This window comes from Hordeum vulgare, chromosome 4H (genome assembly GCF_904849725.1).
Source record: "Hordeum vulgare subsp. vulgare chromosome 4H, MorexV3_pseudomolecules_assembly, whole genome shotgun sequence".
Lineage (NCBI taxonomy): Eukaryota > Viridiplantae > Streptophyta > Magnoliopsida > Poales > Poaceae > Hordeum > Hordeum vulgare.
This window is the reverse complement of record NC_058521.1, coordinates 66,906,471-66,932,475: the sequence shown is the minus strand read 5'-3', so window position 1 is coordinate 66,932,475 and position 26,005 is coordinate 66,906,471. Positions and strand designations below refer to the sequence as shown.

General features: G+C 45.8%; 3 protein-coding genes across 3 annotated transcripts; 1 reads left to right on the top strand and 2 right to left on the bottom strand.

Annotated features, from left to right (window-relative positions):
* The first annotated feature begins 2,475 nt into the window (after positions 1-2,475).
* LOC123447899 lies at positions 2,476-4,006 on the top strand. Its single transcript, XM_045124615.1, has one exon. The coding sequence runs from the start codon at positions 2,563-2,565 to the stop codon at positions 3,721-3,723; it is 1,161 nt and encodes a 386-aa protein (XP_044980550.1). The 5' UTR covers positions 2,476-2,562; the 3' UTR covers positions 3,724-4,006.
* Positions 4,007-5,730: 1,724 nt separating this feature from the next.
* LOC123447898 (berberine bridge enzyme-like Cyn d 4) lies at positions 5,731-7,900 on the bottom strand. The gene has a single exon (XM_045124614.1). The coding sequence runs from the start codon at positions 7,627-7,629 to the stop codon at positions 5,998-6,000; it is 1,632 nt and encodes a 543-aa protein (XP_044980549.1). The 5' UTR covers positions 7,630-7,900; the 3' UTR covers positions 5,731-5,997.
* Positions 7,901-13,587: 5,687 nt separating this feature from the next.
* LOC123451213 lies at positions 13,588-14,480 on the bottom strand. Its single transcript, XM_045128223.1, has 3 exons — positions 14,286-14,480; positions 14,085-14,147; positions 13,588-13,967 (listed from the first exon to the last, which is right to left on the bottom strand). Exons 1-3 carry the CDS (start codon positions 14,376-14,378, stop codon positions 13,791-13,793), a joined length of 333 nt encoding a protein of 110 aa, XP_044984158.1. The 5' UTR covers positions 14,379-14,480; the 3' UTR covers positions 13,588-13,790.
* Positions 14,481-26,005: the final 11,525 nt, after the last annotated feature.

Sequence of the window (26,005 nt, the reverse complement as noted above, 5' to 3'; positions counted from 1 at the left end):
AAAGTTTCTATTTTTCAGCAAAATCAAATTGCAAACACCGTAGACCATCCCAAATGTCTTACTTGGCTCAAACACTAATTAAAACAAGAAAACAAAATTATTACAGAGGTAATAATGTGTGTATCACTCAAAAACAGAAGCAAAAAAACAAAAGCATAAAAATAAAATTGGGTTGCCTCCCAACAAGCGTTATTGTTTAACGCCCCTAGCTAGGCATAACGATTTCAATGAAGCTCGCATTAGGTAAGATGACATGATGTAGAGGGATAAACTCAAGCAATATGATGAAAACCCCATCTTTTTTATCCTTGATGGCAACAATACAATACGTGCATCGCTACCCCTACTTTGTCACTGGGTGAGGATACCGCAAGATTGAACCCAAAACTAAGCACTTCTCCCATTGCAAGAATTACAAATCTAGTTGGCCAAACCAAACTAATAACTCGAAGAGACTTGCTAAGATATGAAATGATGCATATAAGGATTCGTAGAAGATTCAAATAATATTTATAGATAATCTGAACATAAACCCACAATTAACTGGATCTCGACAAACACACCGCAAAAGAGTATTACATCGGATAGATCTCCATGAAGATCATGAAGAACATGGTATTGAAGAATAATGAGAGAGAAGAAGCCATCTAGCTACTAGCTATGGACCCGTAGGTCTGTGGTGAACTACTCACGCATCATTGGAGGGGCAATGGAGTTGATGTGGATGCCCTCCGTGATCGATTCCCCCTCCGGTAGATTATCGGAAAAGGCTCCCAGATTGGATCTCACGGGAACAGAGGCTCCCGACGACGGAAAAGTATTTTTTGTCTCTTTTCGGTAATGGAGAAATATTTGGGAATTTATAGGCTAAGGATTAGGGTTAGGAGAGTTGCAGGGGGGCCCACAAGCCAGGGGCACCCCCCTAGGGCGTTCCCTACAGGCCTGTCGTCTCCCCGCAGGTCTCCTGCCCCCTTCTCCAAGTCTGACAGGTTTCTTCTGGTCCAAGAAAAATCATTCCGGAGATTTTATTTTGTTTGGACTCCGTTTAATATTCCTTATCCGCAATACTCAAAAACGTGGAAAAAAACAGAAACTGGCACTAGGCTCTAGATTAATAGGTTATTCCCAAAAATAATATGAAATAACATATTAATGCATATAAAACATCCAAAAGAGATAATATAATAGCATGGAACAACCAAAAATTATAGATACATTGGAGACATATCAACCCTCACCAGGTATGGTTGTCGTCATCAACCCCTTTGCCCCCGACCATGGGGCCACCAACGGGTCACCACCGTCTACCATCACTCGCCCCAATGTCGACAAGCATCTTCAACAGATGATGTAGATGTAAAAATAAATAACTTTTCCATCTTCAAGTCCCCAAACCCCCTCTTAAACAGATGATGTGGATGCAAAAAATTACATCTTTACAACACCGCGATGCAAATTTACATCTTCAATCGCCCGAGATGTAAACCCAGATGTAAACGGCCAGGCGCGCGTGAACCCCAACTACCCTGAAATTTCCCCTCCCCTTCCCCGACCAGTCGCCTATCTTGATGCATCGCCATGCCGTCGATCTATCGCGCCCCTCCGTCGACAGATCCGATCACCCCACCACGCAGCCGTTGGACATCCACCGGCGCTCCGTCGCATTTTGGTCAGACTCTGCGTGCAAATCGATCGCAACAACCGCTTTTTCACCGCGTCGCTGCCATCGCGTCGCCGCCCGATTCGACCTCCACCGCACTGCCTCGCCTCAGTTCCACCCACATTGCCCGATTTGAAGTCCGACCACCCCTTCCCGCCGCATTTCAAGCCCGATTTGAGCACCGCCGCTGCCACACCCACTCCTCCTCTTGACTCCACGCTCTGTCACCGACGCTCGGTCCGCAGCCGCCCCGCCCCCACAGTCTTAAAGCTTGACCACCCCTTCCCGCCGCATTTCAAGATCGGTCATCGTCCGATTCGAGCACCACCTTTGCCCCGTCCGCTCCTCCTCTCGACGCCATGCTCGGTCGCGGGTGCTCGCTTCATAGCCACGCCGCCCCAATCTCATAGCTCGGCTGCTGCCGATCGATCCGCGACCACACCTCCACCATGCCACCGAAGCTCAGCCGCCGCCGCTTCGAGTAGTAGTTTTTAACATCTTTAAATATGCATCATCTGTTGGAGCACTACTTTTACATCTCCAATATACATCATTTGTTGGAGTTGATTTTTTTTAAGATGTAAAAGACACTTTTTAAAGATGTAAATTTTTACATCTCCTGTTTCACATCTTCAATTTTACATTTTTTTTTATTGAAGATGCTCTTGGCGAATTAGTGTACCCCTAGTGTAATTATTTATTTTATTCTTCTACGGGACTAGTGTGTGCTTGACTGCTTGGTTCCAGATGACATTGTTTGGATTTGTGAAAAATTTGGTTGCATTTGGTCAATCTGCGACTTCGCGAGCACGATAGTCCTCCGATTGAAAGCTCTATCTTTGTCTTGAGTCCGCCAGCCAGCCAACGGCGACTTGCTAGCCGCCGCCGCCGCCGCCGCCCCCATGCTCCGCCTCCAGATGCACCCTCTCCCGCCGCCCCGCGCCACCCTCCACGCTACCACGGCCACGCTCTCCTACTCTCTCCACCGCCGCCTCTCTCTCTCCGCCTCCGCCACCCCATTCTCAACCGAGGAGTACCTCGTCGCCACCTGCGGTCTCACCCGAGCGCAGGCGCTCAAGGCGTCCAAGAAACTCTCCCACCTCAAGTCCGCCTCCAACCCAGACGCCGTGCTCGCCCTCCTCTCCGGCGTCGGCCTCTCCCGCCCCGACATCGCCGCGGTCGTCGCCGCCGACCCGCTGCTCCTCCGCTCCAGGGTGGACAACGTCGCCCCCCGCCTCACCGCCCTACGCGACCGCCTCGGCCTCTCCGCGCCGGAGATCGCCAGCTTCCTCCTGGTGGGCGCCACGGCCCTCCGCTCGTGCGACATCACGCCCAAGCTCGAGTTCTGGATCCCCTTCTTCGGCTCCTTCGGCAAGCTCCTGCAGACCATGAAGAGGAACAGGTCCATCCTGACCACGGACCTCGAGAAGGTCGCCAAGCCCAACATAGCGCTGCTGGAGCAGTGCGGGCTAAGTGTTTGTGATATTGTCAAGCTGTCGACGCCCTGTTCTAGGCTGCTGGTGTTCAATCCAGAGCGGGTGAAGGCGTTTGTGCTGCGCGCTGAGAAGCTTGGCGTGCCCCGCTCCTCGTATATATTCAAGTACGCGGTGGGTGTCGCGTGTTCTATCACCGAAGACAAGGTCGCCGCGAGGATGGAGTTCTTGAGGAGCACTCTTGGCTGCTCCATGGACAAGGTGCGCATTGCAGTTCGGAACAAGCCCCACATTCTAGGAATATCCGAGGAGAAACTCCTTCTCAAGATAGAGTTCATGGTCGCTGAGGTTGGTTTGGATCCAGAGTACATTGTTGAGAGACCCATGCTATTTACCTACAGCCTGGAGAAGCGGATGAAACCCCGGTATTATGTTGCAAAGATCCTTCAAGCTAAGGCACTGATGAAGAAAAGTGTCGGCTTCCGGCGATTAGTTGGCTATGGTGAGGATAATTTCATTGCAACATACATCGACAGTCATAAGGACACTGTTCCCGGGCTTGCAGATGCTTATGCAGCAGCTCGTGCTGGGGAATTGCTTCTGATTTCCAGCTTTGTATGCAGACATTGAAGGTTCATCCTATATCTCAGCTCATAGCTAGGCAGCTAGGATTGCACATTGTGCTTAGTTATGCATTAGTGAATACTTGTTCACGGTAATGCCTTATTGAAGCATGTTTGTAGTTCAGGAAATCATGTTTTTAGCCGCAGAACTAAGGCAATCTGATTGCTCGTGATGTGATCCATGTTTCAGTTGTGGTTTCTATGAAGCAACTTGATTGTCTCAGTTTTTCACTTCTAGAATTTATGTATCATAGCTTCCTGTAACTGAGAAAGTGGTGTTCTTACAGCTACATTTTCGCCCCCTTGTGTCTTACACGTTCTGTTGCAGCTTTCAGGTTTCAACTGATTTTTTTGTTTCCTTATAGGGGTATTTAATTTACATTTTTGTTCCATAGTGAAATCATTTTTGGCTACATATGCACGTCTGTTAATGTACTAAATTATGATTTTGATGAAACGGACAAATTCAACCGAGGAACGGAACTTCCCATCAAAACCTCATGTCAATCTTTTCTGTAAAGTTTTGGTGGTTAAAAAACAGTCAAAAAGTTATGCTTGTTAACAGACTAATTTAGTGCTGGAATTTTCAGAAGTTTAGATCTCACAGGTGACAATGTTCATGTTGACAATGACCTGGGACATGGTCACCAAAACGGTTTGTTTTTTCATGTAAAATGGAGCATACCCCTGTTAAGTCTGGCAACTGCAATCACCAGCGGAGTGTTTCAAATATTTGCAACCAATGATGTCAAGTAAATCCACGGGTGCAAACCACCCGAATTCAACAACCATTGTGGTGCGAGGTACTGTATGCTGCCATAGTGGCATTGACAATGAAATCGGATGTACTCCCTCCGTTTTTATTTACTCCACATATTAGGTTTGTCTAAAGTCCAACCTTAAATACTTTCAACAAGTTTGTAGAAAAATATATTAACATATACAACCAAATCAATACCATTGGATCCATCATTGCATATATTTTCACATTATATAAATTTGTTACTGTAAAAGTTCATATTGTTTTCTACAAACTTGGTCAAACTTTATGAAGTTTGACTCCAGTCAAAGCTAATATGCGGAGTAATAAAAATGGAGGGAGTACTAATATTTATGTTCTGCTGCTTTGGCCTATTCACATTTTTATTTAAATATGTCAGGCAGATATGACTTAACCGTCTAGTAGACCAGTTTTCATTTCTAAGGCTTTTTTAAACAAGCATAAATTACATATCCTATTTTTATACAATATACGTGCAGCTGCAGGTAGCATCTTGCAGCTTTAGTTGTTGTGGAGCACCGGTTGGCGGCCCATGAAGGTATGCCATTGCGGGTGCAAGGTATCGTATGCTGCCATAGTGTGGCAGTAACAACGAAAACAATGTAGTAACAGTGCGAGAAGAAATATGTAAGTACTGCTGCTTTGGCCTTGTTACGTTTTTATTGAAATATACTACTCCAGCAAATGGAGTAACTACCACCGGTGGTACTACTGATATATATATGACGTAACCCTCTAAGAGAACAGTTCTTATTTCTAACTTCACCAAGTGATTGAATATTTAGTTTCTAAATAAACTTCAAGGTTTACTACAAGTTATCACTCACACACCATTCATTGAGAAATATTGTTTTTAGCTTGCCAATATAGGGCGCCATTTCAAGTCCTTTCTGGAAATCACAGTTTTTCATGTAATCTACACCTTCTATTCAAGCCGTCCAACTTTGCATCAAGATCCTTGTTGTCTTTTTATACAAATTTCTCCATGTGTCATAGTATCAACGAGTAGACATGCCCACACGATTATCGTGCCTTAGTGCCATAACACGTAGACCACCTCATGGGTCTATTGCTAACATCGCTGACTTAGCCCATGATGAAATCCATGACATCACAAAAGTCATATCACCGAGACAGGATACTCAATGACATAATACTCATCGAGCACAAAACACCACACGAATGGTAGTGCTAGTAATTTTTTTTGAAGGGAATGGTAGTGCTAGTTAACGAGTAACAAAAACAGGCTGCACACGCCTTAGACTGTCATTTTCATCAGTATCTCAATAGGCATCCACATCCTCACCATGCATATTGCAGTCCACCCGAATACAACTTGATAGTGTTTATCCTGGAAAGGAGAGTATGATATCTCCACCCAGCAATCATCACGAAAGTAGGAATACAACTTGATAAGAGTATTGTTGTTTATTATTATAAGGAAACTAGACTAATCTTGCAGTAGTCATCTTCTTGAAGTAAAATGATCGAATTATTGTACTAGTTAATCGGATCTCTTGGCATGAATCTCTGCTCACTTGGGTCGTCGTTGTAGTCGTTGTAGGTTGGGACCGGGAGTAACGGGGGGATGCTCTGCTCGTTTCTGAAGTAGTCCATGGGATCCGCGGTCGCCTTCACGGACGCGAGCCTCTGGTAGTTGCTCATGAAGTACCGCTCACCCCAAACCTTGCCGCTTTCGGAACTACTGACGTCGTCCGCCACCACGTTCTGGCCGATGTCCAGGTCCCGGAAGTTCACGTACGCCTGCCTCGGGTTGTTGCTCACGTAGTGCCCCATGAAGTCGTAGAAGCTGCCGAGCCAGGTTGTCGCCGCCACGCCGCCGTCGCCCTGCCAGAACGCGATGTATTGGATGATGTACAACACACCGCTCCGGTGCGGGTACGGCGTTGCGGCGGTGGGGATGGTGGCCATGAGGCCGCCGTGGGGCTCCAGCACGATGAGCCCGGCGCCCTTCATGGTGAACCAGGAAAAGATGTCCTTCCACGCGGCCTTGGGGATGGCGCGCGTGACGTAGTCGGACTTGACCTTGGTGAAGGTGCTCAGGCTGGTGGTCCTGCTCAGGAGCGCCTCCTCCAGCGTGATGTTGTTGCTGCTGAAGGTGATGAAGGACAAGGCCGTGGACTGGAGCCAGGTCATGGGCTGGCAGTCGGCGCTGGTCATGTTGAGTTCCGGCAGCTGTTCACCCATCGTCGCCACGAGCGAGCTGCACGTGCCAAGGTACATGGCCCGGAACGCGGCTTGCTGCCCCGACAGCATCACCGTTATCATGAGGTTGCTGGGGAGCGATGGGCCGACGTCTTGCCATTTGGTAAGGATGTCTATGGCGCCCTGCTCAAGCGTCTTTGCGATGCTGAACACCGTGACCTTCGGTGGGACCTGCACGAGGTGGACCTTCCATGAGAGCACGATGCCAAAGCTGCCGCCGCCGCCGCCTCGGATGGCCCAGAAGAGGTCCTCCCCCATGGTGGCCCTGTCGAGGAGCTCACCGTTGGCGTTGACCAGCTTGGCGTCGAGGATGTTGTCGATGGAGAGGCCGTACTTGCGCATCATCATGCCGACACCACCGCCGCTGAAGTGACCGCCCACGCCGATGGTCGGACACTCGCCAGCCGGGAACGCGACCTCCGGGTTATTCTTGGCGATGGTGTAGTACAACTCCCCGATGGTGGCGCCAGAGTCGACCCAGGCCGTGTACTCCCACTGGTTGATGCTGATGGTCCGGAGGTTTCCGAGGTCGAGCAGCCCGAACACCTCGGGCCGCGCCGACCGGTACGAGAGGCCCTCGTAGTCATGACCGCCGCTGCGCACGCGGAGGCGGACGCCCTGCCAGCGGCCGCAGAGCACGGCGGCCTGGACGTGGGAGGCGTCGTTCGGCGTGATGACGAAGATCGGCCTTACGGTGGTGTTGGTGAAGAACCTGGGGTTCCTAACGGAGGAGGCCAGTACGGCGGTGAAGTTTGTGTTGCACTGAGTGTAGAGGAGCTGGCTGGGTATCTTCTCCCTTATGCACTGGAGGAAGCCATCAGAGGAAGCTAGGGAAGGAGCTGAGATGAGGCAGCTTGAGAAGAAGGTCACAGAGAGCACGAGTGCTAGGCCTCTGAGCACCGTCATCTTTTCCTTCGATGCTGTCGCAGCAAGAGTGATGTGCCTACTGAACTACGTACCTGCAGCTCCTTATATAAGTTGCAATTAAGTGGGAGTGGGGAGAAGCCGACACGCCGGTGATGTAACGTTGCTGGGCATGTAAGCTTGAAGCCAACTAAATCGGCCATGTAATAAACTAGTGCGAGCTAGTTGTAACATGGGCGTCTTGGAGATCTTGTGTATCTCATTCTCACCACTAGTAGTGGCTAAGTGAGTTTGCTAATGGCATGCACGCGTGTATCCACTAGAAAGATCATGGTGTTAATTAGTGGCGCGGGTTTAGAGTTTGTGACAGGCTTAGCTTGCTATCCATATCATCTATGCGTCGCGCATTGATCATGGCAATAGAGAAGGCAAAAGAATGTCTGGTTGTGGGAAACAACACATCACCCAAAAAATACTAGAGTTCTCCATCGTGCTTGTGTACGTTGCGTGAAAACAACAGCAGCGTGGGTCCTTGCTGTGTTCATGCACTCTTTTCCTTATGATCCTACTACTAGTGTAATTGCCAGGACACTCTGGCCTGGCATACAGATTGAAGGACGCTGGACGCACGAGCTGCAGATCAGAGAAGGAAGACTTCTGCTACAGGTTACGGCTGATATATTCAGCAAGAAGAAAGGATAGTTCCTTCAGTTCCCCCTGCTGTTATAGTGCTGGTTTTGTGTTGCTTGGTTCAAGCTCTTGTGGAAGTTATTGATCAAAGTGCCTTCTACTCCCTCCGTCCCAAAATAAGTGACTAAAAAATTGACTCAACTTTATACTAAATAAAGCTAAGGCATGCAATTTGCATGCTCTCGGAAAAAAATATATTATTCGATCGGAAATAAAGCCAAGGCTCCTACTGTCGCAAAAAAGCAGGGAGAGTTGGACACCACGGAGCAAAAAGTGTCGAATGAAATGCTTTGTTATTTTAGAATAGATCCATTGAAGTTTCCTGTTGCTATGAACAAACCCTGAGCTGAGTTTAAAAATAAGTAAATCCTGAGCCTAGTACAAGACATGCTTCATTGTATGTTATTCCATTGCTCAGTTAGATTCATTGTAGTATTGATTGACTCTTGTTATGGAAATTCTTGCTAATGGTTACATTGTCGACGTTTAGTTTTGGTTGTCGTTAACAACTGTAAATATTTAGCCATGTCTAAATTTAGTGGCTAACTACTACTTCTGACATGCCATGGTGTCGCTTATGTGGCTAAAGTGCATAGCATAGTTTTATTATTTCGTGTATTGGCATGTCATGTTTATTTACACGATTGGCCCAAGGTATATATAATGGGTACTATTTAGTCAATGGCCAAGCTATGATTAGCCATCCTAAACCTAAACCCAGTGAATCCATTGAATCTTCTTTGCTACCTCAGTTTATAGAATATCCATCTTATCAAAATCTCTGCTACCCGCTCACTCTGACTTGTGTTTGGCTGCTATTTGATTTGCTTTTTCTCATTCATTTATTTGTGCCCCGATGTTATGACGAGTAAGAGGTGACGAACCGTGCCAAGATGAACACCAGAAAGAGAGTAAATAACATAAAACTACCACATTGTAGGTTAGGTCTACGAAAAACTACCACTTTTTTTGATTGTTCAAAAAACTATCACAAAAGTGATGGGCTGTTCAAAAAAAAAACTAAATTGCCATGTGATTAAATTTTAATCATGCTTATGACTACTGGGTCTCATCCATAAGTAAACCGTTTGTTTGACTGTTTAGTTGATTGTTAATTGACACGTGAAACCCACATCCAGTGACATAAAATTCCGAAAGCTAACAAAGTCGTCCTCCTCATCTTGTTCCATGGCCGTCCAGCAACATACCATGGCCGGCGCAGCCCCACATCGGCGACAGCAACGCCCGGCCCGCGCCATGGCCGATGCAGCCCCACCTCAGGGACGGCGGCGTCCGACCCGCGCCATGGACGGGGCAACCTCACCTCGCCATTGTCGTCACCTGGCCCACACCATGGCCGGAGCAGCCCCACCACGGTGGCAAAGGCAAGGGTCGCCCGCAGCAGCGGTTCGACAGCTATGTCAGGGAGCAGTGGCGGTTGCGGCGGCGTGGCAGCGGCTAGCAGCGGCGTGAGGAGCAGCGTCTGTTGCGGCGGCATGGAGTAGCGGCCAACAACAACATCGGAGAGCGGCGTCGGGAGCAGCGGCCTGCAGCGGCCCAGAGCGACAGGGTGCAACGGCCCGCATCAGCAGCGGGGAGCAACGACGGCAACCATCAATGACGGCGGGGTGCAGTGGCCCGCAACAACAGTATGGAGCAGTGACGGCAGGGTGCAGTGACGGCGACCATCGGCAGCGGCGGGGTGCAACGGTGGGGAGCGGCGTCCATCAGCGATAGGGAGGAGCGGCCTGCAGCAGCAACACTTAGCAGCAGGGGCGTCGAGGAGGAAAGGGCAGAGGACCCGATTGCTTTCTTAAAGAAATATAGGACCCGATTGCCTTTTTCTTAGGGACCGACATGTGGGCTCACAATGTCTTAACGGTCAACTAACAGTCCAATATAACGGCGATCTGATGTGCGGGCCCTGTTTGTCCTAAACCCATTTTAAAGTTAACAGTTTGACAACTAGGGTTTTTGGAGCCACCATCACTTCTACGGTAGTTTTCTGAACAATAAAAAAAAGTGATTGTTTTTCAACTGAACAATAAAAAATAGTGATTGTTTTTCGTAGACCTAGCCTGTAATGTGGTAGTTTTATGCTATTTACTCCTAGAAATTAACTGAACGTATGCCTCTCTTTGATGCTTATCCCTTGGTTTAAATGCAGTTTACTTTATTGTGTATAAACATGCATGCTATTTAATCTTGTAGGTAGCGTGTCAATTGACAGATTACCATGGTCTACTTGTTTAATGTTTACTTTACACCTGAATATACTTATATAGTATTATGAATAGAGTAGAAATGCATAGGCATGCTTAATAATCTATAGGTACTTTTTTTGGCCTCTTCGGAGGAGTTGAATGATCTTCGAAGCAATGGCACCTTGAGTTTGTTGTGAGTTCGCTAAAGCTAGGCCAGTTGGTCGTTTGTCTAATCGTCTATCCTCTTCTACTCTGCGTGAAGCTTCTCATCAAAACAATGGATGAGTGACAACTGGATCAGGGATTGAAGAAGCAATTGGTCGTGTCATAGTGTAACTGACCAGAGAAATCAGGGAAAAATTATTCCCCTCTCTTCCATCACGAACCACTTTATCATGGAAGGCCCAAACAAGTCATACAAGTTTTTTGAATTTTTACAAGTCATACAAGTTGATATTTGAGACATTGTCATAGCCGTGAAGCATCAGCTCATGTATGACAAAAAGACATTTTCCTGTCATGGATGTGTACCTACTATAACACTATCTTTTTCGTTAGGCTATTTTGTGATGGTTGTCCATTTTTCTTGTAGTGCATGAATGCCGTCGGGTGTGTAGCCTGAGGCTGGTTTGCATGAGCATATGAGATGTATAGGTTTTCTTTCAGTATTCAGTAACTAGTCAATTATCTCTATATGAATATATATAAATCTACCGTTTGCTCGAGAAAATAGTCCAAAAAGAGTATGTTAAACATACCAAATGGGATCTGAATTTGAAACGTTCATTAGTAAGCTAATGGTGAAAGCATATTGTGATTTAGGCAAATAGTCTAAGAGCAACTCTAGCTGATGCTCAATATCCCAGCCTCCAAGACAGTTTGGAATCAACATGGCAATGGGTACTTGCAATCCGTTAGCCCGACGTGTAAAAACCATATTAGGGTGAGGGTTTAGAAGGAAAAAAAAACCATGAGTTCATAAATGAAAAAAAAACTATACCCATCCCATCGGATAAGCCGTGTACATATATAATTCTTAATGCATCATTCATTAAAAGGAAAAAAATAGTCGCTTTAGCCTAGGCTAACGCAACCACTAGTCTCGACCCAAAATCCCCTCCCCTTATACATGTGCATTTTTTTTAAACGTGTTGGTCTTGTTTTGTGAGCTTGTGATTTTGTCTCTGATTCTTTTGCCCTTGTTGTATAGTCTTCTTCATTTGATCATTTCGAAGTAGGAGCTGCAAGCGTATCTTCGGTAAAAGGAAATGAAGAAAATGGTGTCCCTCTTGTTTATCTTGTAACTGGAAAAAATTAAGAAACGACACATGTGAATGTTTCTCTAAAAAGTTCACCTACTCATCCATGAATGTAATTGGACATTGTTTAGTGCCATCTAGTTCATGCTTATTGATATCCACTTTTGAAATTAATAACATTTTTATTTCATTGCATAACAAATCATGATATATATGTGTTGAAATGCTAAAGTGTGGTATATATGTCCTGAAATATTAACTATACATACTGGAATGTTGTATATATGCGCTAATGTTGAAAAATACATGATGAATTGTAGATTGGGCAAGGTGACCTAGATGGGCATGTTTACCCGTGGGTATTACCCGCACCCATAGGATATGGGCATGGAAACATTTTGAAACCCATGATGTGGGTACAGGATGAATTTAGGCGAAAAATATTGAGACAAATACATGTTTGGGTGACCATTAACTGCACCTGAACCCGGCGGGTGCCATGTTGAGTTTCAAAGGACGGTTCATAATATTTTGACATTGATGAGTCTACGAGCAAACACAAAGCGCTATATGCAACCATCAGGCGTGTTCACGGCTGTAGCCCCTGGCTCCTCTTGTAGTGCTAGGGATGGGGTTGTTATGCTCAGCGTCTATATATCCTGCCTTGAGTGTGTGTGTTATGAAGGCGTGCATTTATACCGGATATTGTTAATCGTTGCTTTACATATATAAGATGAGACGAAAACATATTTTGGTATATGCAACCACCATAATGTTTTCTCTTTATTTACTATTTCTGTTTGCAACAAGTCAATATTCATACTTCTAACTGTAGGGATACAAACACTAAAACTTGATTGTATTTCAATAACGTTTAAATACCAAGTTCTAATAAGGGGCGGGGACCACTTCCCGATCCTAAACAGTGGCTTAAAAAGAAGTACAGTATAAACATAGATACTCATACATACATTCATCTTTATACTCATACATACATTCATCTTTATAAACTCACACGCGCATACTATTTCTATGAACAATTTCGAAAAACTGAACCAACATATGTCTAACCATTCAAGCACGGATCAAATCGCTGCCCGGTTTTCAAATATAGGGGTTATAACTCTGGTTTGAAGTGTGCTGCAATGTTTTTGTGATCCAGGCGATCGATGCTATATTCATCAGATCTTATATTAATATGTAAGCAATCTTTTTTTTCCTTACATGTTATGTTATTTGACTTGGTTAAGTCTCAATAGATCTAGAGGCAGTTTCACTTGTACATACACCTACCAATACTGTTTCAAATAACCTTTTGCATGCAATCCATTCAGGAGAGCGCATGTGTTAGACGAGATAGACAATAACTAGGGGGATAACTGGTATAAGATCTCACCTAATAAGATCATTTAAAAAAAATACAAAACATGTTAAAACCTTTTAAACCTTTTGTAGATAAACATCAAAACATTGATGTACAATCTTAAAAGGTTTCAGCTCCTAATTCAATCCACCCAAATTGAAATAAAAAAGATAAAATCAAATGTGAATAGTGTAAAAATTTATTCACCCAAAGATGTCATTATCCAAATTCGAATTTTACCTTCTTTAAATCTCCACCCTTTCATCGAGTTTTGAGCTGTTTTTTTTAAAGTTTTAGACACACGTCGTACATATGTCGTCAAAAAGTATCAGAATTTTTTAAGATGTCTAATTGTTTTTTCTATGGTTGATATCATTGATCTCATCTGGTGTGAGATTCTATACTAGTCTTTCCCCGATAATACGTCAAAGCTCTAAGACCAGAGCTGTAATGTTCAGCTGTTGAGTTTCTTAACCATTGGGAAGAAGAAAAATCTGCTGCGGCAGCAGAAGCCGCTAATATGTTACAGAAAAAAGCTTTATGAACAGGTAGCAAAACAGAAGACAACCGTTTTACATGTTGTGTTTTTCTAGGGGAGGGAACAGCCGTACGTTTACATGTGCGGCATGGATTTGATCCTACGTAGCTTTTTCTATAGGGATGCTACAGGGATGTGAACCCCCGTAACTAGAAGGGTGCTGTAGCAAAGTCTCGTTTCTTGGCGACGCGCCCACGCAGCCGGCGGTGACGCGCGTCGTGATCGTCGACGAGCGCGTCCGGATCGAACACGTCCCCTTCCTCGTCGTCGTCGTCGTCGTCCGAGTCCGTGGAACTCCTCCTCACGCCGTGCACCTGCTTCAGACCCTGCGCCATGCAGCACGCGTATTTAGACAACGACGTGTCATGTCACATAAATTACCCGCAAAGGGAAACAGCTACTAGTTCTCTCATCAGCAAGGAAGTGAAATGTGGGTTACGTACCTCGGTGAAGATTCGTGCGGCGTCCTGCCATGAGTGCGTGGTCAGCACGTACAGCGCCGCTTCCTGCAGCAAACGAACAATCAATGGTACGTAGTACTCCTATGTATGTAAACGAAATCAACCCTAAAAGAAATGTATGTAAACGAAACGGAACGTGTATTGGAAGCTACGATCTGAGATTGTACTGCGTGCCTTGCTTACCCTGGCGTAGTTGAGCTCGCCGAGGGAGAGCGTCTTGGGCTCCCGCTCCACGGAAGGCATCCTCTCCGGCTTTGCAGCTCCGACGACCCTCATCGATCGCCACGTACGTACGTAAGTACGTCTCTTGCAGTTGCAGACTACCAACGGGTGTATGTAAGTATGCTTCGATCTGGTGCTTGCCTCGCGCGCTGGCTGTGGCGGAGGAGAGGAGCGAATATATGGCCGCGTACGTGTACATATATACACGGACGGCTCACGGCCGTGTCGTACGTGTCAACCGTCGGCCGGAGGAAACGAAAGCAACCACGAACGCCATACGTGTCGTCGGCCGCTGCATCTGTGGAGGAGCGACGGTGGACACGTGTGTGGGTCGGAGCCGTCGACCTGACCGATCCAGAGCCAGCCGTCGTCGCCGCCGATCGAGTGCATGCCGTGTGACCAATGGGCAACCGGCACGTGGTGCTTTAGAACCGGCCGCTTCACTGCGCGCACGTTATGAGCTGCCGCGCGCGTGTGTGTGACGTGACGTGTGTGATCATGTCGGCTGGGTGAGCCTGCTGCTACGCGAACCTGCTGGCGTCTTCTCTCGAGATCCCGAGATATTATTTCTTCGTCACTGGATTTACATAAGGCTGTGTGTAATGGAAGTATAATAGATAGTATCATGCATTCCAACTACTCCTTCCGTTCCAAAATATAAGACTTTTTAGAGATTTCTTAGAAGGCTACATACGGAGTAAAATAAGTGAATCTACACTTTAGAATATGTCTACATACATTCGTATGTAGTTTATAATATAATCTCTAGAAGGTCTTATATTTAGGAACGAAGGAAGTAGGTAATTTTAATGAGGTGACATAGAATTAAATGAAGAAAGAGATGGTTGAGTATCATATTAAATGATGTGCTGCTATTTGTCTTGCAAGACAATGAATTAACCATTCTATGATACTAACACATGATACTATGCATTACGTCTGTGTTATCATACAATAATATTATATGCATGATACTAGTATATGATACTATCCATTACAACCAGGCTAAATGATAAAGAGATTAGATCACGTTGGTAAGAGAAACGTAATGGATAAATCCTTGTTTTATTTGGTTCATGGGTGTAAAGGAATATAATTAGACTGCCTGCTTGGTTGAAAAGGAAGGAGAGCAGACAAGGGTGAGGATTGAGGCCAGAAGAAGGAGGGGGCAGCGAGGGACATTGTACCTTGAAGCGAACGGTACATCGACGACGACAAGTTGGGGTGGTAGCGAACGGTCCGATGACGACGGCGAGCTGGGGCGGCATTGCACAGTCCGACAATAACAGCGAGCTATGTCGGCAAATAACAGATTGCCGACCAGGTGTGGCAACGAGCGATGGCTACCGAAGGGCCGCACTAAAGAGTCGGAGGAGAAGACGCACATTCGGTTACTTGTTGGCCATCGGAGACAGGAAGAGCCGCCTCGAGTGTGGCGGCGATGGGTTCTTTCGGGAGAGAGAAGAGCATCACTCAAGCTTCAGAAGCGATAGATGAGATGCAGGTTGTGCACGTAGGCGACGAGTTATTTATCTAAAACCATCACACTTGAGGTTAAGATAACAACTTGGTATCCCATTTAAATCAGGGCACAAAAACCATCAACATTGTGTCTAATGCGTAACGCGGAGCACTAACGTTCGGATTTACCCGTGAAAACAGAAAAACTGATTGGTAAGGCCCGCCTATCGGGCTGACGTGGCGAAGACCAAAAGTTTAATCGACTGATGTGGCAAATAATACGCGGGCCCCACCTATCAATGACTAAACGCTCATCTTCTTCACATCTTTGTTTCTGTCATGTGTTCCATCAAACAACTTCTAGGCAGCCGTCTTGCAAGCACGTCGATGAGTTTGACGCGGCCGGAGCATGGGGCAGAGTGCGGTTACCAGGGAGGCCGCGCGGATGTGAAGCCAGCAGCTCGACGGGCTTCAGGCTGTCGACGAGGAAGGGGCGACGGGCGGCCGAACATACCCTTCAACACGGGCACGACCAGGGGCTTCCTGCTCACCGTCGTAGTGTCGTAGCCGCTGTGCGCAGTAGTCTAGCGTGTCGCTGCGTCGCCAGTCGCCGCGCATAGCCTCTATGCACCGCGCTGCCAGTGCACACTCCCCCTGGACCGTGAGCACCGACGGACATTTTTGACGACGCAAGGTCGCTCGCGCCCAGAGCGAGCTCGCCATGGAGATGCTTGCCTACAGGTGGTCCTCCCCCGTCCGCAGCGCCCTTGCCGTAGTCAGCGCCCTACCACCGACCACCGGCGTGTGCACGCACGCCCGAGCTCCGGGAGAGGTGGCGTATGGGGCTCATTGGGAGCGGAGGCAACTCGTCTGCCTCTCCATGGAGTGTCGACGGGGGAGATAGGCAGGACCGGTCCATACATATATTGGACCCTGGGGCGGTAAAACCAAATGAAGCCCTCGTGGACAAAAAAAAATTCAGAATATATTGTATTTTGGGAGCAATTTAGTACATAGCATAGATTGATGGTTTATGAACTAAAACCACATGAGGTCTTGTTGTTTTTCCTAACACTTCTCGAAAGAAGTCATCAATAATCACATTAGTATTTACTTCATCAAACTTTTCTTTCTCAATGTACATTTTTTCACTTCCTTTCTCACTGATAAACATTTTTTTAGAAGACATGCCACCATACAATTGCATAAAAACAATCGATACACGGAACAAAAGTATCTGAATATGGGCATATGGCTTGATGTCGAATTGTTGGTGTAGCTTCCCAGATCTGCATGGCTTCAACATTTATTCCCCGTGCCCTCTTCTCATCCCTGGATCTAATTAATCTTTTAAGAACAGGTCAACAAAAGAGTAGGAACAAGGAAGACAAGAATTAAAGATGTCAGATGGAGCAATCAGACGCGGAGCACGAGACTATTTGACAGCGAATCAAAAAAGTAGTACTCGATTAGGGTATAAAGGAGGTAGACGAACCATCTCTGAATCTCTGATGCGGTGATGTCTCAAAAATCTAGTTGATGGGGAACATTGAGGATGTAAAGAGTGATGACTGGGAAAGGGAATAGCACCTTTGGTCTTTATTAATGGATGCACGGAGTGACTCCTCGAACTTGAAAGTGCACCGGAGCGGGGACACTGTTCTTTGGGATAGGAGAGTTTTGGAAAGGAGGTGGGAAGGTTGGAGACGTGATTGGAGGAGCGTGCTCCATCAGCCTAGTTTATTTTTTGAGGTAATCCAGCAACATAGTTAACTAACGATCGATTCTTTTGGTCCGTCGATGCTAACTAGGTAGTGTCTTGGGCCTTATTATTTTCCTTTTATTTTCTGGATCTAAGAAAGAAATATCGTAAAACACGTATACCGTGCTACTACATGGCCCGGGACCCCTACCTTCGAGGCGCCTAGGGCGGGCGCCCCGTTGCCCTGGCCTATGAGCCGGCTCAGATAGGTGGGCACCGCCGCTCGGGCATGGAAAGGGAGGGGGAAGGAAGACCGCGGCGTGCTCGCCGGAGCAAAAGCCGGCCGTGGCCACCTCGCCTTCGATGTTTCCGTGGTCCAGATCGAGACGGGGACGGATGGCCAGAACCAGCGAGCCGCGCCGCACGCGCTAGGTCCCTCATGCAATGGCTGCAGGCGTGCATGCATACCACGGCCAGAGGTGGCTGCACGCATGCGTGCATGCCCGTGGCCAGGGGCATCCCCATGTACTAGGAAGCAGGGGCTCGGCTGCCACGCCGACGGGAGCGACGGCGTCCTCCTCACAGCGCGCCCAGCACCACGTCGGTGCTCTATTCGCGGGACTCCGGCCGCCCACAAGCAGCTCGATGTAACGTCCCTCATGCTAGTTGTATTTCAATTTATGGACAGTCGCCGATTTTTTCTTGCTTGTGCAAAGGAAAAGTTATGTTGCTTAGCACTATAATTAGTTAATCTTTGTTAGTTTCTGCTCCATTCAATTGCTAGTAGGAAATTATGCTCTTCTTAGTAGTGTAAAAAATTGTTACTGCAAGTAGAAAATCATGCTCTATTAAATTATTTGGTACGGATAATATAGTTGATGTTATAATCATTAACAACATATATTTATTTTATTTGATGTTACAATTGCCAATAATTTTTTGTGGACAACGTATATTAATTTCATAGGCTTTTATAATTGTTTCTGCTCATAAATGATAAACACAATATCTTATAATTGAGAACATCTTTGTTGAAGTATGATTGAAAAGATTTTTTTTTGAATTTTAGGCAGAACAAAAGTGCAACTATCTGGAGGGGATAGACCCTGAGTGGTCGGTGGCTATGCAGTTCTGCATAGCTGAATTGTGGAGCATGTATGACAAAGAAAGCAAGGACATGCTCAGAGACAATGTTAAGCTTGGTGAAGAAAATTTCAGAGTAATTGAAGAAAAGAGGAAGATGGAGGAAGAGCTTAGATTTTTTAAACTTGATTTTGCAAAAATGGTGGCTGACAAGGAGGAGGCTATTACTCAGCTAGGCAATGGTAGGTTGGCTCTTAGTGTTTTGAAAGAGGAGATTGAGAAGAAAAAGTTGAAAGACCATGGTTGCACCAATCTACATGAGGTACTTAGGGCAAAGGCAGCGAAGGAGAGGGACCAGCTTGTGGTAGAGAGAGACCAAGTGAAGCAAGAGAACAGAAAGCTCGAGTACATCATTTCTGATTTGATGAAACAGAAGCATGGCTATAAGGACAAGATCAAGAAGTCGAAGGAGATCTATGTTGAATTTTAAGTATGTAATAAGAAGTGCACTGTACTGTTGTAATGGTTGAATTTGTACTGAATCATTCAGTTTATCTCCAAGACTAGAATTTGAACATATAGCATGAAGTTGAACTAAATTTGAACTTAATTTATAGTACTGAATTTGAACTGAATTTCTGATTTGAACTTATGGCATGAATTTGTTCAATATCATAAATGGCATAGATAAAGTGCACATGCACTTGGATACATAGTCGAATAGGTTCAACATAGCAGTACATAAGTTTAATATCATAAATGGCATAGATAAAGTGCACATGCACTTGGATACATAGTCAAATATGAACTCTGAGTAGTTCCCACTGGCATAAAAGTACCCCTCCATCCTTGAGCTCATGTATCTTGTCCTCTTTGGCCTATGTCCTGTTGGCTGGCTACTTGAATCTTCTGCAGTACTTCTTGAAGGATTGAAGCTTCTTGCACCTCTTTTTGCACCTATTCTGGCACCAACACCACATGTACCAGAAGATGAACCCCTTGCACCAGCACCAGATGAACCCCTTGAAGCAGCAACAGATGAACCCCTTGAAGCAGATGTACAGCTTGCACCCCTAGATCTAGTAGGAGATGTTGAACTACCACCCTGCTGCCATGCAGGGCTATTCTATTTTCCTGCAATTATTATTCCTAATCAGTGATACTTAATGTACGATGAGACAAAGAAGGAAGTCAGAAAGAACATACCATGTGCTTGTTCTTCCTAATTTGCGGATCAGGACCCGGTGGCTTTCCACAACTTGTGTATTTGTGGCCCTGCAACTTGCGGTTACTACAAGTTATAGTAGCCATCCTTGATGTCTTGTTTGCTTGAGGAGGCTCAAACCTTTCTTTCTCCCTTTTCTCTTCTGCTGGTCCCTTCTTGTCTTCTTTGAACTGAGGTGGGTCAATGTCAGGAGTTGCAGTTTTCACCAAACAATCTCGACCAGGAAGTGGGTAAATTATAGGCTTGTATGACTCCAAGTACATAGCCTTTTGAAGAACTCATTTACATGGTCCTCTGCTAGCTCTTTAGACCTATAGATGGCAGAACAACCATGGTTGCAAGGAATTCTAGTGAGGTCCCATTTTCTACAGCCACATGTTTTTAGGTTTGTGTCAACATAATAGGTCTTGTCCCCACTAGATACTTGGAAAAGACCTGGTCCAGCTATCAATGATTTGTAGTCCCTTGCATATTTCTTGTTCATTTCTAACTTCTCAGCATAGGTTGGTGCAATTTCCCATCTTGCAACTTGTCCACCCTCTCTCTTTTGCTGATACCTTACCAGAAATTTGTCTTTGATCCCATTGATCATAGTGACAATTGGCTTGTTCCTCACATCAAGTATGTACTTATTAAAAACTTCACTTAAATTATTGACCACCAGATCAATTTTTAAGTTAGTATCCATTGCATGTCTTGACCAAGCTTTAGGAGGAATCCTTGACATCCACTCCCAAGCAGCCTTGCACTCATCCTTCATGCTCTCCATTGCCAACTGAAAGTCATGTTCAGTGTAAGGCTATGCAGCTACATCCATGCATTTCTTCAAGTCTTCTCCTCTGAATCCCGCTCTCTGAAAGTTGGCATAAATGTGCCTCAAGCAGTACCTATGAGGGCAGCTTGGAAAGACAGCTGTCACTCCATTCAGCAGACCCTGCATGGACAACATAGGCTGTCTTCACAAAATAACAATGAAATGAACAAGTAAATGAAGAACAAGTGAAGGACTAAATGAACTTACCTTGTGTCTATCATACATGGATGTGTACTTCCCAAATTTCCCCTATTTAGTCTGGACAAAATCACTGTTCTGACCTATTTTGAAAAGATGAGCACAAAACGAACCCGGTTCGAAAAGATTTCGAGATCTAACCCTTTTTGAAACGCCGCAAGTCGTGGCGTTGCTGCCCCAGTAAGAAACACCAGTGTATTGTGGCGTTGCAGACCCACAGTGAAATGCCGGTGCATTGTGGCATTTCTGCAGATGCCAAAACGCCAAGCGCTGGGCATTTCTGGAGCCAATAACACGCACGGCCCGCCCCCATCGCCCGATCCTTTCTTCCTCTTATCTTCTTCTTCTCTGAGCACGAAAAACTCCTCCCTCCTCCTCCCGATCCCCCCTTCGATCTCCCTCCTCCCTCAACCATTTTCTCGAATCTTCGAGGCAAATCGAAGAGGCCGGTAATCTCCTCCAATCCCTCCAATTACATTTTTCAATAACTTTGTATTTGTGGAGCTTTTTTTGGAACTAAGTGTAACCTAGTTTATGAAGTAAATTGAAATTTGTGATGGTGAATGCCTATGTTTTGAAGTATAATCAAATTTGTGGTGGTGAATGCCTAGTTTTTGTAGTATAATCAAATTTGTGATGGTGAATGCCTAGTTTTTTGGCACTAGGTGTAACCTAGGTTTTTTGCACTAGGTGTAACCTAGGTTTTCAAGTGTGATGTTGAATGGATAGGTTTTTGGCAGTAGGTGTAACCTAGGTTTTGGTACTAGGTGTAACCTAAGTTTTCAAATGTGATGGCGAATGCATGTTCTAAAGGTATTTGTTCATATTGTTTAGGATGTTTCAACCGGATAAATATCCGGGCCTTGATGATTTCTACGAGCAGAAACATCGTGCGATGCTAGTGGAAAGAGGGGAGGTAATTATCCACTCCTTGATGATTATCTTTGTATATTGGTTGATTTTTCATATTTGACAAGTTGAGAGAAGTAACATATTATGCGTTTGTTTGTTTAGGTTCCGCCACTAATTCGGTTGAGGGGGCACAACCCGAACGAATCCCTCTTATATGACCCTCGGTACGAGCCTTATTTTAGAAGAGTGGATCTTCTTCAGTTTATGATCAACTTTAAAGGCACACACCATGGTTGAACGCCATGGCCCTTACCGCCCTTACGGACCGTTGGAGGCCGGAGACCCACTCATTTCACCTTCCTCTTAGTGAGATGACCATAACTCTGGAGGATATTGCTATGATCACCGGGCTTCCTATCGAGGGCAAGGCTCTTACAGGGAAGGTTAGGTCTGATGGGTGGCGACAATGGGTTGCAGCATTGGTTGGTGTTGAAGCTGAGCCATGGAGTCATGAAACCAGGAAGGATCCTAGGCCATTCGGCGTGTTGTTCTCGTGGATACAGAGACATTTTCGCAAGTGCCCAAATGATGCTAGTCCGGATGTTGTGGAGAGGTACGCCAGGGCTTACCTATGGAATATTTTGACCCAAGTGGTGTTACCGGATGGCACGGGGGACACAGCCTCGTGGATTTTCTTGGATCCTCTTCGTGACTGGGATGTTAAGTGGAGTTGGGGTTCGGCGGCACTAGCCTTCTTGTACCGTCAGGTACTGCTTAATATGATGCATTTTCATTTTATTAAATAGGTATTTGCATGTGGTCGGTTAACGTGTTTGCAAATCTGCAGTTGGATGGAGCATGTATGAGGAGTAAGCCGACGTACACTCTTGGAGGTTTCGTTTGGGCCCTACAGGTTTGGATGTGGGAGCGTATCCCTGTTGGGAGTAACCTCAACCTTCCTCTTGAAGAACCTTGGAAGTACCCTTTTGAGGGGGATGAGGAGCGGCACCCCACTATCGCACACGCATGGGGTAATGTCCAATGGACAAGTATCGCAGCTATGGGGCGGTACAAGGCATACATAAGCGAGCTTGGCATGCTCACTTATGAACATTTAATTGTACAAGTGCTTTAGCATCTTTTCTGAATTTTTTTCGTGCATGGGCGAGTGACTCGTTGTGATGTAGGTCAATTGGAGGCCGTAAACGGTACTTAGGCAGTTCCCTCTGAGCAATATGTGCCTTCGTGACCAACATCTTTGGCGTGTGCGGTGCCCCATGATATGCTTTTTTTGGTGGAGTGGTATCTTCCTCATCGTGTTTCAAAGCAGTTCGGACTCCAACAACGCAACCGGCCGGATCACGTCGAGACAAGTGTGATGCTACATAAGTGAGTTTTTTGTGCTCAACTTTTGATCAATGTCTAACACGAGAAAATGGAATTGATGTATTATTCTAATGCTTTGTAGGACAAACCGGCAAAACAATAAGAGTGTCATCAATTGGGAGGAGCACCACATTATGTGGGTTGACATGTGGAATGCTCGGAGGAATGCTCGAGTTGAAACTCATCAAACACCCGACACTGACGAGGTGGCATATTTAAGGCATTTGGAGTGGATGCGTAAAGAGTACAGAGTTATCCACAAGGGTGCTTGGACTCGTTCGGATTGCTTGGACTTATTACCAAGTGAGGCTGCTGATGTTGCGTTTAACAATTCTATTAGGGAGACAGTTGGAGCGCATCTTGACTACGACCCTCTCCATGACCGAGTGGTACGTCCATCCTTTGAAATATGAACATGTGCCATTTATTCGTGGGTGGTGTGTCATATATGTTTTATCAAGGGCACGGAGCTCTCGAGATGTATCAATTATAGTAACGTGGTGCTTGGCCGTGCCCCAGGTCTAGAAACGGACGGGCTTGTTAGAACTACTCTGCAGGTTAGATGGCTTGTTAACCTTTGTTTTATTTCTCGTAGCTCTGTTAGCATATTAACATGTCAATGTCTTTTCCTTGTGCAAAAGGTCGCCAATCGATGTCCCACACTAGCCGCTTTACTGTCTTGCCACGGTGTTTCATCCACCGATGTGCGGGCACGTGCTCAGGACATAATAGATGTGCATTCTTCCGCTCGTCCATCTTCTAGCCGATCACGTGTTTCTATCGCTCGTCCATCTTACAGCCGACCACGTGCTTCTTCGAGCCAGGCACATATTGAGGAAGTTGAAGAAGAAGAGAAGGCAGACAACGAGGCCGCGGATCCGGACTTCATTGAGTTTGGGGCTTTGTAGATGGAAGACGCTCCGCAACCAAGTCAACCTACTCAGTCGACGGAAGAAACACGTCGAGCTAGCTCAAGGAACATCCGATGTCCTGGCTGGCAGAACACTCCAGAGGGCTACGTCACTTAGGGAAAGATGGCTGCGGAGAGAGGGAGGAAGTGAAGTACACACAATGGAGTTTTATGAACTTGTCTTGTAGTTTGAAGTATGAACTATTAGTGTCATGTCATGCTAGTATGAACTTGGCTTATGGAGTTTTATGAACTATGAACTTGGCTTATGGAGTTTTATGTAGTTTGAAGTATGAACTATGAACTAGTGAACTTGTCATGCTGTTTAGACTTTGAATATTTGGGTATAGACTGTCAATATTTGGTATAGACTGTCAATGTGTCATGCTAGTTTGAAGTATGAACTATCAAACTAGCAAAACATGCCAAAAACGTCAGCCAAGTTGGCGTTTCCAGTGGAGTCTGCAACGCGAGGCAACTATGGCGTTTCCAACCCCTATGCAAACGCTACTAGAAGACAAGTGTGGAACCTACTGGTTTAAGGGAACGCCAATGCTTCCGTCGCGTTTTGACAGGAGGCAGAAACGCCAGCCTTGTTGGCTTTTCACATAGAGGCTGCAACGCCAGGTAACCATGGCGTTTCCAAACCATATGCCAACGCTGCCAGAAGACAAGTGTGGCACCTACTGGTTTAAGGGAACGCCACTGCTTCTTTGGCGTTTCGACAGGAGGCAGAAACGCCAGCCTTGTTGGCGTTTCACATAGAGGCGTTTGCAACTATGCATTTTCCTTGATAAATGTAATATGGGATAGAAGATTCATATAGTATACACATCACATAAAGAGTATTGCTAAAGAACAAAGAGTACACACATAGCCCACATAGAGTACACACATCACATAGATTCATAGCAATTAAAGTTCAAACATCACATAAAATACCAAATTAAAGTTAAAACATCACATAGCGACTAAGAGTACACACAATCGAGTTCCCATAGAGAAATTCCTTCATCCGTTTCTCTTCAGCCATCTTAACCTGCTTCTTCAGCCTCTACTCCATATCAAGGCCTCGACATGACATTATCCAATCCTCCTCTCTCTTCTTTTCGTACTCCTCTTCCTTCTTCTTCGCTAGAGCGGCTGCCTCCTCCTCTCTCACCTTCTTGACAGCCTTGTCCCACCACCCCGACATCTCACCTCCCCCTCCGTGTCCTCCACCCCCTTCATTGTTGCTTTGTTGGGTTGAGAAGACGCCATACCTACAAGAAATTACAAGACATTAGTTAGTAAAGAGAAAAACAAAATGCAAAAAATGTACGACATGACAATAATAATGAAATATATCAAACTTACGGAAATGGTCCTTGTAGGTATCCGAACGTTCCTCTACCACCACCCGAACCTCTACCCATAAAACCTCCTCTATGACCAGCACTACCAAGAGCACTTGAATGACCACGTCTACCACCGCCGGATCCTCGGCCCACAGCAAGACCACCACTTGAACCACCACGTCTACCACCGCTGGATCCTCGGCCCACAGCAAGGCCACCACTTGAACCACCACGTCTACCACCGCCGGATCCTCGGCCCACAGCAAGGCCACCACTTGAACCACTTCACCACGAGCACTTGAACCACCTCTACCACCCACATCACCAACATAAGCATTGTGACCTTTTGAAATTTTGTTTGTTTTGCAAGTCCTCTTATTGTGTGTCGTTTCATTGCAATCACCGCATTGGTTCCTATCACGTGGCTCCATGAAATGTCCACTACCAAACTCCCTGGTGCTCATGAGGTCATCCATATCATTCATGTATCGTTTTTTCTCCTTCTACCCTTCGGTTGAACCATCATCTCTGGATCCGGCATAATATTAGGGTCGTGATACTCTGGCCACTGTTATGGGTCAAGAAAAGGGTGGAAACTCGACGCCCATGTTAACTTATGAGTTTGCAAGTTGAATTCATGCAATCTCACAACTACACCATCAGAGAAGGGCAAATTCCTCATGAGGCATGCCGTCATCATGTGCGAGCATGTC